Raw genomic sequence first — 15,709 nt, 5'->3', positions numbered from 1 at the left:
TTTGAAAACCTTTCAAACTCGAATAAGAACCAAAAATAAATTTATGAAATCAATAAGAACTCTAAAACTCAATATTTGGAACAATTTCCTTTAAAAAAATAAGCTTTCAAGAAGTCATCCCTTTAGCGAAGCTTGGCTCCAATAAGACATTTTCCCGTACTTGTGACAACAGTCTGCTGTGAGGAAAAAGGATCGGTCTTTCCCGCTTGGTCACTTGGCTAGATGGAATGAAATTACCACTCCACCATTAGCCACTTCTGGAAATATTGGATCAATTCCTGGAACCATGGCAGGAAGAGACATCTAATTTGACTCACATTGATTCTGCTAAGTAATTGGCATTAAACCCACAATGAACAGTGTGAGGTAATGGGAACTGGAAACAAACTTTGATCCTTGGAGACAAAAATAAATCGCCATAGGCTTAGTTTAGCATTCATCGTCTAAAAATTAACCATAGTAGGCCTGACACGGCACTGATGTAGACATCTGTAAACATGCATCAAGTGAAATCTATCACAATCTGCATTCATTCACACTCATATATCAGTTTTAGCCCACGCTTTATGGATGCAAATGAGCTTGTGAAACCAGAGAAGAATATGCACTGAAGATGCCTGAGACAAATAAACAGCAATATTTCTTCTTTAGTAAAGAGTTTACTATGTACATTTTGAAAGTGGAAACCAGACCACTTATTACATTTGGCTGAATCTACAGTCAGTTTATTACTAGAAGATCCTGAGATGTGCATGTACGGAAACTCACTGGGCTTTGACCTACTGAAACAAATGAGTCACCCTATGAAGATCCATGCTGAAACTTGAAGACAGAAGCATTTAATAAACTGACTCAGTAGGACCGGTGGGGGTCTGTTTTATGGAAGCTTGTTTCCTCCAGGGAATAAAAAAAGAAAATTGCTTATCTCGCAATTCTGACCCTTTTTTTTGTGCAACTGCATGTTTATATCCTTACAATATCTGTACAATTTCTCAGAATTGTGAGATTTAAACTCGCAATTGTGACTTTTCTTGCAAATGTGAGATTAAATCCTGCAATTCTGACTTTTTTTTCTCTCAGAATTGATATAAACTCACAATAGTGAGTTATAAAGTCAGAATTGCTTAAAAGTAGCAATTTTGAGAAAAAAAAGCCGCAATTCAGACTTTTCCCCCCACAATTGCGAGATTATATTCAAACTTTTTTCTTGCAATTCTGACTTTTTCTCTCAGAATTGTGAGCTTTAAAGTCACTATTTAGAGAAAAAGTAAATTCTGAGGAATAATGACTTTTCTTTTCTTAAATCCTGCAATTACTTTTTTCTCAGAATTGTTATTATAACTCACTATTGTGAGTTTAAGTCAGAATTGCAAGATTTAAAGTAGCAATTTTGAGAAATAAAGCCGCAATTCAGACTTTTTTCTCGCAATTAAGAGATTGTATCCTGCAATTCTGACCTTTTTTCTTAGAATTGCGAGATTTAAAGTCACTATTAAGAGAAATATTTCGCAATTCTGAGAAATAAACTCACAACTGTGACTTTTCTTGCAAATGCGAGATTAAATCCTGCAATTCTGACTTTTTTTCCTCAGAATTATGATATAAACTCACAATAGGGAGTTATAAAGTGAGAATTGCGAAATTTAAAGTAGCAATTTTGAGAAATAAAGCTGCAATTAACTTTTTTCTTGCAATTGCAAGATTATATCCTGCAATTCTGACTTTATAACTTACAATTGCAAGTTTACATCTAACAATTCGGACTTTTCTCTTACAATTTTGACCTTTTTTCTTAAAATTGCGAGATTTAAAGTCACTGTTTAAAAATAGTCGCAATTCGGAGGAATAAACTCAGAACTGTGAGATTAAATCATGCAATTCTGACCTTTTTTACTCTCAATTGTGATATAAACTCACAATAGAGAGTTATAAAGTCAGAATTGTGAGATTTAAAGTAGCAATTTTGAGAAATAAAGCCACAATTGTGAGATTATATCAGGCAATTCTGATTTAAAGTCACTATTTTGATAAAAAGGTCACAATTCTGAGGAATAAACCTCCGGTTTCACAGACAAGGCTTAAACTAGTCACAGACTAAAATGCATGTTTGAGTTGTATTAACTAAACTTGGACTGACAAATCTTAAAACATGTCAGTGCCATTGTATTGTCTCAAGATGCACATTCTTTTATTTCTAATGCTCATTTATTAAAGCTTCTTAAAATGTCCTAATTGAATTAAGGCCTAATCCTGTTTTAATCTAAGCCCAGTCTGTGAAACTGGGCCCTAAACTTGCAATTGTGACTTTTCTTGCAAATGCAAGATTAAATCCTGCAATTCAGAATTGTTTCTCAATATTGTGATTATAACTCACTATTGTGAGTTTATAAGTCAGAATTGCAAAATTTAAAGTAGCAATTTTGAGAAATAAAGCCGCAATTCAGACTTTTTTCTCGCAATCTAGAGATTGTATCCTGCAATTCTGACCTTTTTTCTTAGAATTGCGAGATTTAAAGTCACTATTAAGAGAAATAGTCGCAATTCTGAGAAATAAACTCACAACTGTGAGATTTTAACTCACAACTGTGACTTTTCTTGCAAATGCAATATGAAATACTGCAATTCAGAATTTTTTCTCAGTATTGCGATATAAACTCACAATAGCAAGTTATGAAGTCAGAATTGCGAGATTTAAAGTCGCAATTGTGAGAAAAACTCATTCTGAGAAAAAAAGTCAGAATTGTGAGATAAAGTCACATTTACCTTTTTTATTTTGTGTTGGAAACAAGCTTCGATACTATTTAACATTGCTCCGCAGGTAAACTGCGACAAAATACTGTACAGTGAAAGTTGCTAGGCCTCGAGAACTTGCCATGATAGAACAACAATAGCAGTTACAATGTAACTACATCATTCGTTACACTGTAATAACACGACACAAACATTCAATAACTCATGTAGAATGTCCGGGATTGAATGCTTGTAAACACGGTCATTCTACATTTTGTCCCTTATCTAAAAACATCCAAGCACCTACTAATATGAGTACCATAATTTGGGTCCCTGGGCAAAATAAAAGACAAGAGGAGGAATCTGTGGGATGAAATGGCATTACTGGGACAGAAAGGCCCAGCACATGCACAGTCCTAGTGCTACAGCGGCACCAGCACCGACATTTAGGAGAATTGGTCTCCAGAACTGCCAGTTCTCTTTCTTTTTCTCCGAATCGCTCAGTTTCAGCTTCATTTGCTGCACCATCTGTGCCGTGCTGGCTATTCGCTCGTCGCGGTTCCGCTTGCGTAGGCTGGAAGAAACAACAACACACACATCGTTAATTACTTCATATTTTTTAGGAAAAAAATAAATAAAAAAATAAAAGTGAGCTGAATTAAATCACTTTATGCATGTCCTTTTTTAAAATATACATTTTATCAAACTTTTGGATGTTTACCATCCTTGTAAAATATCACAAGTATAATTTTTAAACCCTTTTGCACGCCTGCACTACTCAAACTTGGGGGTAGGTCATATTTTTTAAAAAGAAGTATTGGATGCTCAACAAGGCTGCATTTATTTGATCAATACTGTAAAAATATTAATATTTAAAAATGTAATTTATTCCTGTGATGGCAAAGCTGAATTTTCAGCATCATTACTCCAGTCTTCAGTGTCACATGATCCTTCAGATATCATTCTAACATACTGATTTGGTGCTCAAGAAACATTTCTTATTATTATCAATGTAAAAAAAGGTTGTGCTGCTTAATGTTTTTGTGGAAAGTGTGATAAAATAAATTAAAAAAGAAAAATCAGGATCGTTTCATGAATAGAAAGTTCAAAAGAACAGCATTTATTGGAAATATAATTCTTTTGAAACAATGAAAAAGTCTCTACTGTCACCTTTGATCATTTCTGAATAAAAGTATTCATTTAAAAATATCTTACTGACCCCAAACTTTTGAGCGGTAATGCATATTTTACATATAGTTATTGAACAACTCTGTAATTCCGTCTAACACTGTTATAACAATCACGGTTGATAGAACAAGAGTAGAACAACTCCACTATCAGTTTAGTAGATCAAATGTTACATTTCTTTTACATTTTCTCCTTTCTCTTACCCAAATGTTTTTAACTCTGTAACCCGCTCTTCCTTTGGTGACTGTATCCTTTCTCGTTCTGGATCTTGTGGCTCCGTACAGGAGTCAGACTGTCCGTTGTGTTTCTCTGAACTACAGATGGGGCTTTGAGAAGATGAAACTAAATAAGCTTCTGGCTCCTGCCATTCTTTATGCTGCTTCTGCATTCAGTGAAAAAGGTTTAGAGTTAGAGATACAAACACATTACATTAAATATATATGGGTTGATATGGGTTGTTGAGATGACATGGCATTTTCACGATAAAAAAAATGCTTTAAATGGTTAAACATTTATTTTTCTTACATGGACCTATTCATATAAAAACTGCTTAGTCTTTTTACATTTTTGAGCCAAATCTCAAAATTGTCCTATGGTGTGACTGTCTCAAGCATGGTTCAATAAATAACTTTTATAAATAAAATAAAAAAGCAGCATACAAATGCTTATAAATACCTCAGGCATAATTTTGTCTAAAGTGTCTTTTTTAGTAAATTACTCATTTTTTTCATTCATATATTTCTAAAAGCGTGGGAACATGAAAACCAGTGTGACACCATATCCTGATATTAAAATCGGGCAATTCCACTGACAAGTTTAATTAGTTGAAGAACCCAATTCAAGGTCATGTTACTGTGAAGCTTCAGACATGAAGAGTCTGTCTCAGAATTGTTCAAATTTTTAACTTTTTTTTTGGAACCACTATAAAAGTGTTAATTTATGTTGTCCTTTGGCGCGACACTCCTATATTCTTAATTATTTTTATGTCACACCATAAGACACATTTCAGTAGTGTGAAATGTGTCAAAGTTAGTGACCCCTTATATTTTCTTAAAAATCAGACTTCACACTACATAATAATGTATTTTATTCTTAAAAAGTGGTTTAAAAAACAAACAAAAAAAAAACTTTTTTACAGCATATTTGGGTTATATATAATACAAGTTTGGTTTTTTTTCCTCGTTTTTGAAAAAAGTCTCTTATGCTCACCGCTCAAACATAGTAAAATAGTGATATTGCAAAATATTATTATAATTAAAATAACTAATAGTCTTCAGTGTCACATGATCCTTCAGAAATCATTCTAATATATTGATTTGCTGCTCAAGAAACATTTCCTATTATTGTTAAAGGGTTAGTTCACCCAAAAATGAAAATTATGTCATTAATTACTTACCCTCATGTCGTTCGACACCTGTAAGACCTCCGTTCATCTTCGGAACACAAATGAAGATATTTTAGTTGAAATACGATCGCTCAGAAAGGCCTCCATTGGCACAATGCACTTTACACTCTCAAGACCCATAAAAGGTACTAAAGACGTCGTTACAAAGTCCATCTCACTACAGTGGTTCTACAATAACTTTATAAAGTGACGAGAATAGTTTTTGTGCGCAAAAAACCCCTAAATAACGACATATCATGATGACCGATTTCAAAACAAGGCATCATGAAGCTTCAAAGCGTTATGAATCAGTGAGTCGATTCAGCGGTTTGAATCGCCAAAGTCAACTGATTTCAGCAGTTTGGCGGTTTGACACGCGATCCGAATCATGATTCGACTCACTGATTCATAACGCTTTGAAGCTTCATGATGCATTATTTTGAAATCAGTCATCACTATACAAGTCGTTATTTAGGTTTTTTTTGCGCACAAAAACTATTCTCGTCACTTTATAAAGTTATTGTAGAACCACTGTAGTGAGATGGACTTTGTAACGACGTCTTTAGTACATTTTATGGGTCTTGAGAGTGTACAGTGCATTGTGCCAATGGAGGCCTTTCAGAGCCATCAGATTTCAACTAAAATATCTTTATTTGTGTTCCGAAGATTAACGGAGGTCTTACGGGTGTCGAACGACATGAGGGTAAGTAATTAATGACAGAATTTTCATTTTTGGGTGAACTAACCCTTTAATGTTGGAAACAGTTGTGCTTGCTTTGTGAAAACTGCGATAATTCTTTTTCCAGTATTCTTTGATAAATAGAACGAACAGCATTTATTTGTGCTGTTGTGATGTGACTTGCGTAGTATGGAAAAATTACTATTGAAGTCAATGGGTCCCATCAACTGTTTGGTTACCGACATTCTTCAAAATATCTTCTTTTGTGGTCAGCAGAAGAAAGAAATGCATACAGGTTTGGAACAACTTGAGGGTGAGTAAATGATGACAGAATGTATTACTTTTGGGTGAACAATCCCTTTAAAGGGAGACTGGCATAGGCTAGAGAAAAAATTGTTGAATAAAGTCATAATTTCTTTTGTTTTTGCACACAAAAAGTATTCTCGTCGCTTCATAAAACTAAGGTTGAACCACTGGAGTCACATGGACTATTTTAACAATGTTTTTACTAGCTTTCTGGACCTTGAAAGTGTTAATTAAACATCTGTCTATGGAGGGGTCAGAAAGCTCTCGGTTTTCATCAAAAATATCCTAATTTGTGTTATGAAGATGAACGAAGGTCATACGGTTTGGAATGACATGACGGTGGTGAGTAAGTAATGACATAATTAAAATACTTTTTTGGGTGAACTAACCCTTTAATACTGTGCATTGTTACCTGGATGATCAACGACTGTATTTATGTTTTTATGATAGTTATTCATGAGTCCCTTGTTTGTACTGAGCAGTTAAACTGACCACTGTTCCAGGTTCCTCACATTCTTTAGCATCTTCTGCATATTTAAACCCTTTTAATGTGACTGTGTGATTTTGAGATCCACCGTTTTACACTGAGGACAACTGAGGGACTCATAGACAACTATTAGGTGAAGGTGAAAACATTCACTGATGCTGAAGATTGCAACACAATGCATTAAAAGCCATGGGTATTACATTTTCTTATTTTGCTTAAAAGATCTTTCTTTTTTCATTTAGCACCGCCCTTTAGAATATGTTGTTTTCTCGAAGACAAAATAAGTAAAATTTTCCCCCGATCAACCAATTAAAAAAGTTTACACTCACCGTCTCTTAATGCATATTCTGCAAGGGGTAAACTTATGAGCAAAACTGTAAATAATGTGCTATTTTTTAAAGTGCAACACTGATTATTACTATACTACTCAAAATCAAATATCAAATGTAATAATGCAATCGCACCATGCTTGATTCTTGCAGAGTAGATTCTCTCAGGATGCTCTTTGCTCCCTCTATGACTGCCATGTATGAAAACCGAAGCTGATCTGGGGTTTGGATGAGACCCATTCGATACTCTCTCATATCTAACAAAACTTTTTGTATGTCCACAGACAAAGGGTCTTTCCTCTTGTCCATCTACAAATAGAAAAGGATATTGAAAAGTCAGTTCCACAGTACATATATTATACCTGATAACGGCGGCTTAAGAAATGATTACAGTCTCACATAATGAATGTAATAAATGATGTGCTGTGAAACCTTTAGAAAATGATTAACTATTTTGTAACGGCAGTCTTACCAAGACAAGGCAGGTGTCGACCAATGAGAAGGTCCCAGACCGCCCTATTCCTGCACTGCAGTGGACCACCGCGGGTCCGTTCTCTGGTCCCAATGAGCCAGATTCTCGAACCTTGAAAAGGAAGTTGAGGAATGATGCTGGGGACTCTGGAACACCGAAATCAGGCCATGTTGTGTAATGAAAATGGTAGATATCTCTGGTTTCTCCTGTCTTAACATATGGGAAAAAATGTAAACAACATTTATTTTGCATGTCTTGTTTAGAGAAGCTTTCAACGATGTGATAATTTGACATTGCATTGCATTCACACCTTGACGTTTCGAAGTTCTAATAGTCTTATTGTGTAATTGGGTTGGACCTCCTCAGACTCTAGAGTCACCATAAACCCAGTGTCACTGAAATCCATGTCTCGCTCCTCCTTTGATGGCCAGTACTGCGCACACTTCTCCTGTTCAGCGTCAACAAAAACAGCAAAAGAACATTCTTTCATTTCAAAATTATTTACCACTGTTGGAACTGGTTGGTGTTAAATGCATTAACATACTACCAGATTTCATGACAATTATTTCAAATAACAATAAGTAAGATTTACTCTACTGTTCAAAAGTTTGGGGTCGGCTTTTAAATACAATAATATTGTGTAATATTACATTTTAAAAAGAACTGTTTTAAATAATATATTTAAAAATGTAATGTATTCCTGTGATCAAAGCTGAATTTTCAGAATTTACTCCAGTCTTCAGTGTCACATGATCCTTCAGAAATCATGCTAATATGTTGATTTGCTCCTCAAAAAACATTTCTTATTATGATTTGTGGAAATATTTTTTTGTAGAAAAGGTGATACATTTATTTGTTGGATCCTTTGCTGAATAGAAAGTTCCGCATTTATTTGAAACATATATTTTTTGGAACGTAATCATCTTTACCACTTTCGGTCAATTTAATGCATCCTTCCTGAATAAAAGTTGTATTTCTTTTTTCTTTTTTAATTAAATCATACTGACCCCAAACTTTTGAACAGTATTACAAATTATCCTATCCCTCCTTTAAAAGAAAGTGTTACATAAACATATAATAAAAAAACTTTATAATAAAATAGGCATGTGACATTATCAAATTGTCATAGAACAATAATTGCTTAAGGTTATCACAGTATATTGTATTATCAATGTATTGAATGTTACCAAAAAGTTCTCCTAACAGGTTTAATTACTTTTTCTTATAACAAAAATAACAATTAAATACAACAAACACACAGAAAATGTATACATTAAACAAAAGTTTCAAACAGATCAAAGTGCAAAGGAACTATAGAGGACAATAGGTAACACTTTACAGTGAGGCCACATTAGTTAACCTTAGTTAATCCATTAACTAACAAAGTGCAATATCTACATTTCTTATAATAGTTATTAATCTTTGTTAATGTTATTTTTTAATAAATATACAACTGTTCATTGTTAGTTCAGGTGCATTAAATACAAAATTAACAGATTAAACTTTTGATTTTAAATGCTGAAATGAAAGGGTTAGTTCACCCAAAAATGAAAATTCTGTCATTAATTGCTTACACGCATGTCGTTCGACACCCGTAAGACCTCCGTTCATCTTCGGAACACAAATAAAGATATTTTAGTTGAAATCTGATGGCTCAGAAAGGCCTCCATTGGCACAATGCACTGTACAATCTCAAGACCCATAAAAGGTACTAAAGACGTCGTTACAAAGTCCATCTCACTACAGTGGTTCTACAATAATTTTATGAATCGACGAAAATAGCTTTTGTACACAAAAAAAAACCTAAATATCGACTAGTGATGACGATTTCAAAACACAGCATCATGTAGCTTCGAAGCGTTATGAATCAGCGAGTCGAATCATGATTCGGATCGCGTGTCAAACCGCCAAACTGCAGTAATCACGCGACTTTAGTGATCCAAACCGCTGAATCGACTCACTGATTCGTAACGGTTCGAAGCTTCATGATGCAGTGTTTTATTTAGGTTTTTTTTGCGCACAAAAACTATTCTCGTCGCTTCATAAAGTTATTGTAGAACCACTGTAGTGAGATGGACAACGTCTTTAGTACTTTTTATGGGTCTTGAGAGTGTAAAGTGCATTGTGCCAATGGAGGCCTTTCTGAGCCATCGGATTTCAACTAAAAAGATGAACGGAGGTCTGACGGGTGTCGAACGACATGAGGGTAAGTAATTAATGACAGAATTTTCATTTTTGGGTGAACTAACCCTTTAATATTAAAGGGATTGTTCATCCAAAAATAAAAATTCTGTCATTATTAACTCACCTTCAAGTTGTTCCAAACCTTTATAAATGTCTTTCTTCTGCTGAACAAAAAAGATGATATTTTGACGAATATAGGGAACTAAACAGTTGATGACATTGACTTCTAATGAAGGGGAAAAAAATACTATAGAGGGTCAATGGGGTTTGGTTACCAACATTCTTCAAAATATCATATTTTGTGTTCAGCAGAAGAGAGACATTCATACAGGCTCGGAAACAACTTGAGAGTGAATACATGACAGAATTTTCATTTTTTGGGTGAACTATAGCTTTAACTAATGAATGCACTAATGTTAACAAATGAAACCTAATTGTAAAGTGTTACTGAACAATAGTAAAGAATCAGGTCATTTTCAAACAATAACCAGGGCATAGTCCAGGTTAAAATGTTTTTTTTTGAAAATAGGCTCATTTTCCAACTCCCCTAGAGTTAAACAGTTGATTTTTACCATTTTCGAATCCATTCAGCCGATCTCTGGTTCTGGCGGTAGCACTTTTAGCATAGCTTAGCATAGATAATTCAATCAGATTAGACCGTTAGCATCTCACACAAAAATGACCCAAGACTTTCAATATTTTTCCTATTTAAAACTTGACTCTTCTGTTACACAGTGTACTAAGACCAACGGAAAATTAAAAGTTGCGATTTTTTTTTTGCGATATGGCTAGGAACTATACTCTCATTCCTGCGTAATATCATTGCGCCGCTGCACCCATGGTACGGCAGCAGAGTTCCTTGATTATTACGCAGGAATGAGAGTATAGTTCCTTGCCATATCGGTCAGGAAAATCGCAACTTTTCATTTTCCGTTGGTCTAAATACACAATGTAACAGAAGAGTCAAGTTTTAAATAGGAAAAATATCTAAACTTTTTGGTCATTTTTTTGAGCGATATGCTAACGGTCTAATCAGATTCAATGATCTATGTTAAGCTATGCTAAAAGTGCTACCGCCAGACCCGGAGATCGGCTGAATGGATTCAAAAACGGTAAAACTCAACTGTTTAACTCTAGGGGAGTTGGAAAATGAGCCTATTTTCAAAAAAAGTAGAGTGTTCCTTTAAGTATTAAGATATGAATCAACATTTGAACATCGCAGTGAATTCTGGGGTAGGCTAGGCCGCGAAGGATCCATCAGCTGTATCCTTCATTGCCCGGGAAATGAAGGATGCATATCAAGGCTGCAATTGAAGGAGCCTTCGAATTGGGACACCCTTCTTCGCGCCGCCGTGATGCAATCACAAATGCGGTCTTCGAAGGATACAGCCTCTGAATTATGACGCAACTGTTTTCATTCAGCTCGTCTCTTTCACTTGTTCCATCATGTTTCTCATGCACGCTGGGCTTGTTTATATAAGAGTGCACACATGCCTCTTAGACGTAGCATTCAGACAGTGTTGTACATTTTAACAGGTGAATTTACTTGGAAGGTATTCTTAAAATGCATCCTTAAAATGTACAATAAGGAATTATTTTTGACTTTCTCAGTTCTCAAATCCACTTTTGGTTCAGAGAGTATTTATTTTTTCCCACATTAATTACACACGTCTAGAACAATTATGTGTTTTTTTCATTAATACAGTGTATACTTTTTTCTTGATTTACACCGAAAGAATGCAAGTGAAATGTGACAACATGCCCCATAGGTGGGGTACATTGTAACATGTCCAAATGACAGCTTAAAATGTTATCTGATTTGATATAATAACAAAAATATCCAAGTCAAACTAAAATATTTTGTCAATAAAATAAAATTATTAAATTTTTCTAATAAAATAATGGCATTATTTAATAATTAAAAATAAACACATTTTTGAGTTTGACAACAAACAAACCTCAAAACACAGTTATACAGCATAGTTAAAAAAAATAACTAATAATTAAGAATTTCTGAACATTGACTCTCAGTCTTTATTCACCTTTTTCTCATGGTTCTCAATAGAATTCATAAAAGTATAGAATATAATAGCATAGTTCTAATAGGGGCACATTGTAACGCAGTGTTACAACATGCATCAAATAACTATATCAATTGTTAAATAACTGATATAAGATTAATATAAATTTTTAAATAAACACAAAAAAACAGAGATGAAAAGTTTACTTTTGCAATGGTTAAATAAATGTTCAGTGATGTCTTCCAAAGATTTCGACGCAATTTTTTTCTCTAAATCATGTTGATATGGCGACTAGTAAATACACTAAGTTCCGTCATCCTGGCGTGTGTGGAAAGTGTTAAACCATGCGTGTTACAACTAACCCCGCTTTTAAGTTGTGCCCCGCTCTCCCCTATTTTGAAATGCCCACGATGACAATATCGCGCATGTTGGTTATCGTGATATATCGTGATTTACTGGAACATGTCTACAACAAAGCAAGGCAAATAACAAACATCAGATGTGTTCACTCACCGAGCCTTTTTCTATAACTCTGTTAAGCATAATAATTGCTTTGGAACGTTGTTCCCAAATCATTAGCCAGAAGTGACCACAAGTGTTCCTCAGGGGACCCTGCAGAAAGAGAAAAGTATCTGCAATTACATTACTGAATATGCAAACAATTTCAACAAGCTGGATAACGCAAAAGAAACATAAACAATCTATGAGACATCCTTCTTTGTTCAGCAGAAGTCTGTAAAAGGTAGGTTTAATGATGGTTTAATGAGGTTTAGGTTTAATGATGCTAAATCGTAGTAAACAGGGGGAATGTGTAAATCAAACTTGTTCGTTAAAAACAACCGCATGTAAATGTGTATTTAGGTCACGTGACACATCAATATAAGTTAGCAAAATGCAAACAGTGGACTTACTTTTTCCATTACTGTCATACCTGTGTCAATATGTACCTTCTCTGGGCCTCCTCCACGGTAATTAAGCTCGCATTTATGTAGTCATTCTCTGAATTTTCTAATCTCACCCGACTGTGATCATCTTAACACAAAAATGCAGGTTATTAAGCCAGAGTCACAACAAACATGTTAGCATGCGTTTGTGTAAAAATTCAACGTAAGCTTACAGAAAAAAAAGCTTTCATTTTAAGGACTTTTAATGATAATTCTGATATAATTTACTCGCACTCATGCAATTCAAATCTATATGGCTGTCTTTCCTTCATGGAGCACAAAAGGTCACCATTTAATTTCACATGTAAATTATTCTGATCAACATCCCCTTTTGTAGTTCACATTAGGGGTGTAACAATACGTTGTGTCACAATATATCGCAATACAAAAATGCAACAATATGTATCGTGGATAGTGACAATCTGTATTGTGAATAGTTCACCCAAAATGAAAATTACTGTGTGAGAAAAAATTCAAGTTTACAGAGTTTTAGTTTCAGTACTACTATATAATGTTGAATATTTAAAATGTATAGGCCTAATATTGCAATGGGGGAATATTTATGGGTCCTGATGCCAAATGTCTTTTGTTACCAGTAAAAGTGGTCAGTGACAGAGTGCAAGCATATCCGTCTAAAATAATTCTGTTTTTTCAGCTTAAGAACCATGAATATTTTTATTGTGGTGTCACCACAGTCCAGTGCATTGAGTTACCAGCACCAAGTCCAAGCCTATTCATTTCCACCCCCAATGTAATACCAAATTTAGCATTTTAATCAACAGCACGTTTGTGTTTTGTTCAGTATCTTGATATGTATCGAACTGTGACATGAGGGCATCGTTACACCCCTAGTTCACATACAGAAAAAGTCATAGAGATATGGAACAACATGATGCTGAGTAAATGATACAAATGATTCACATTTTGCTGAACTATCCCTTTAAAGGGCAAGGTTACAAAATGAGTGAAACCTTGTTAAAATGGTTTACATGGGAGAAACTTACAGGGACTGACGTCTCTATATCTATTCCTATTGCGATTTTCTGGGAACTTTGCCACTTTGCAGGCACACTCCTGAGACTGGTTACGGATTTCCTAGAAAGAGATTACAAAATAACAAACATCAGTGTGAAAACCCTAAGAGCCATTCTTTTTTAAAATCACTTATTAAATGTTTAAAAATATACTAACAAATGGCAAAAGGAGAAGGAGGGAGGGGGGTGTTATTAACATTTAAATAAAGAACATAAAACGATACGAATATATGCAGTCAAATAAGGGGGGTTGGGCTTGCCTATCTGGCTGAGTTATAGAGAACTGACAGCTTCGGTTCTTCAGTTCTTGGGAAGTGCTCGTCAGTTCTCAGAAACCATATCAGTGCATGGTCGTGTCTCAAAACCTCACGAGCTCCCTAACTTGACAGCATTTTAGACAACATAGGCGCACGCGGGGGGGTTAGAAGGCGGCAGAAATGAGATGGCATTTAGGGTGCTAGGACTGGGAACTCCTATGGTACCTAAAAAAACAACACGAGTCAGTGATGTCTTAAAATGTTGTCTAGGTAAACAGCTTCACTAGGTGTTGAGACACAGCCCACGTGTTCACAGGAAGCACCTAGTGAGCTGCTCTGAGTACCGCACTGTGACATGACCACTCGTGCACTTCACATCAGTCAAGTTGTTTTGACATATGGCAATTCGCCGTATAGTTTACTACAATAATACACTGCCCACTCATTATGCTTATTGGCCAGAATGAGAAATACATAAACCAATTTAATCAATACTCTTGTAAAACCATAAACACTCACGAACAGGTTTACCGAGCTGAAATTATTCACAGAAGATTATTTCAGATTTAACAGCAGGCGGTAAGTTAATGTGGACCGTATTTCTCGGTATTGCACGCATGCGCAGTAACGCAAAGCTGAATTACCCATTCGTTCTCACGGGCCGAGTACGTTACTTGTCTAGGACTATTAGATAAACATTGTAAATGTATCAGGGCAAAATACAGCAGGTGTCCCAAACGTTCATCTTAAGAGCGACTCATATTTAACTTATAATAAATAAATAAAAATAAAACATGACTTACATTATAAAGATTTTGCCACTGTCCAGATGAATCGATGTTCTCAAACTCCTGATCCATTTTTTCGGGGTTATTCAAACGGAAAACGGTTAAATCAAATGTCGTCTGAGATCAAACGAGGGGTCACTATTCCATTGTTAGAAATTGTCATGATCCCGTGAAAACGGCAGGAGGAACGGTGCAGTACGATGTTAACCCTCATCAAAGAGGATAAAATTACCAGCACTTTCAGCACCCCCATCGGCTACTTCCGTGTGCCAGTGGAGAGGACAGCGAGAAACTGCGCCCTCTGTCTGCGAGAGTCGCCATGGCTTCCCTTATTACTTCCAGGTAGTAGTGGAGATTCATTCCAGAGAATCGAAACTTTTGAATCACTTCACTTAAAAGAGTCATTCACTCACTCTTCTGCAGGTTATATCGCGATGGCGACCGCGTTCTACTCTGCCATATAAATGTATAATAAAAATAGCATGTCTTTACTCAAGCAATTGTCACATTTTACAAAAAAATATCGTCTACAAATCTATCACGTTTCTCTTCAAACTCAAAACATCGACGTACTCGGTTGAAAAGAGCAGACGGCTGAATTCGGATAGCACTACCACTAATCATACTATGCCCCCATATCTCCCATCTCTATTAGGCAGACACTGTATGTTATTATTCTGATTTTAAATTTTTACATCCTTTTAGTGACAATCTATTTTGTTGTCTTTTAGTCCCATTACATTTAGGCCTATAGAACAAATCAGATTGTAGTAGAAGAAGTGTAGGCCACTTGACGGATTGATTGTCACTTAACCATTTGTATGTAGTTTAGCACAAAAAAAAATTGTGTGGTAGTCTAACTACAATAATAACCATGTTTTTATTGTTTTTTATTAATTGTAGACA

At 35.1% G+C, this 15,709-nt stretch overlaps 1 protein-coding gene across 2 annotated transcripts; it reads right to left on the bottom strand.

Annotated features, from left to right (window-relative positions):
• Positions 1-630: 630 nt before the first annotated feature.
• Positions 631-15,077, bottom strand: ptpn2a (protein tyrosine phosphatase non-receptor type 2a). 2 transcript variants are annotated; one of them, XM_079838031.1, is made up of 9 exons: positions 14,819-15,077; positions 13,729-13,819; positions 12,712-12,812; positions 12,294-12,392; positions 7,886-8,023; positions 7,576-7,785; positions 7,239-7,412; positions 4,122-4,300; positions 631-3,304 (listed from the first exon to the last, which is right to left on the bottom strand). In XM_079838031.1, exons 1-9 carry the CDS (start codon positions 14,873-14,875, stop codon positions 3,112-3,114), a joined length of 1,242 nt encoding a protein of 413 aa, XP_079694157.1. In that variant the 5' UTR covers positions 14,876-15,077; the 3' UTR covers positions 631-3,111. The 2 variants fall into 2 exon arrangements, with proteins under 2 accessions (XP_079694157.1, XP_079694158.1); XM_079838032.1 differs by lacking the exon at positions 12,712-12,812 and having other exon boundaries at positions 650-3,304.
• Positions 15,078-15,709: the final 632 nt, after the last annotated feature.

Source organism: Gobio gobio (assembly GCF_949357685.1).
Source record: "Gobio gobio genome assembly, chromosome: 15".
In the NCBI taxonomy this organism is placed as follows: Eukaryota; Metazoa; Chordata; class Actinopteri; order Cypriniformes; family Gobionidae; genus Gobio; species Gobio gobio.
The sequence above is the reverse complement of the archived record's forward strand: the minus strand, read 5'-3'. Positions and strand labels throughout refer to the sequence as shown.

Excerpts from the sequence above, each read along its gene's own strand:
- ptpn2a (XM_079838031.1), bottom strand. The coding sequence starts at position 14,875 with ATGGATCAGGAGTTTGAGAACATCGATTCATCTGGACAGTGGCAAAAT. Across the intron at positions 13,820-14,818 it reads AGTGGCAAAATCTTTATAAT|GAAATCCGTAACCAGTCTCA; the intron begins GTAAGTCATGTT and ends ATCTCTTTCTAG. Across the intron at positions 8,024-12,293 it reads GAGTTATAGAAAAAGGCTCG|GAGAAGTGTGCGCAGTACTG; the intron begins GTGAGTGAACAC and ends GACGCTGAACAG.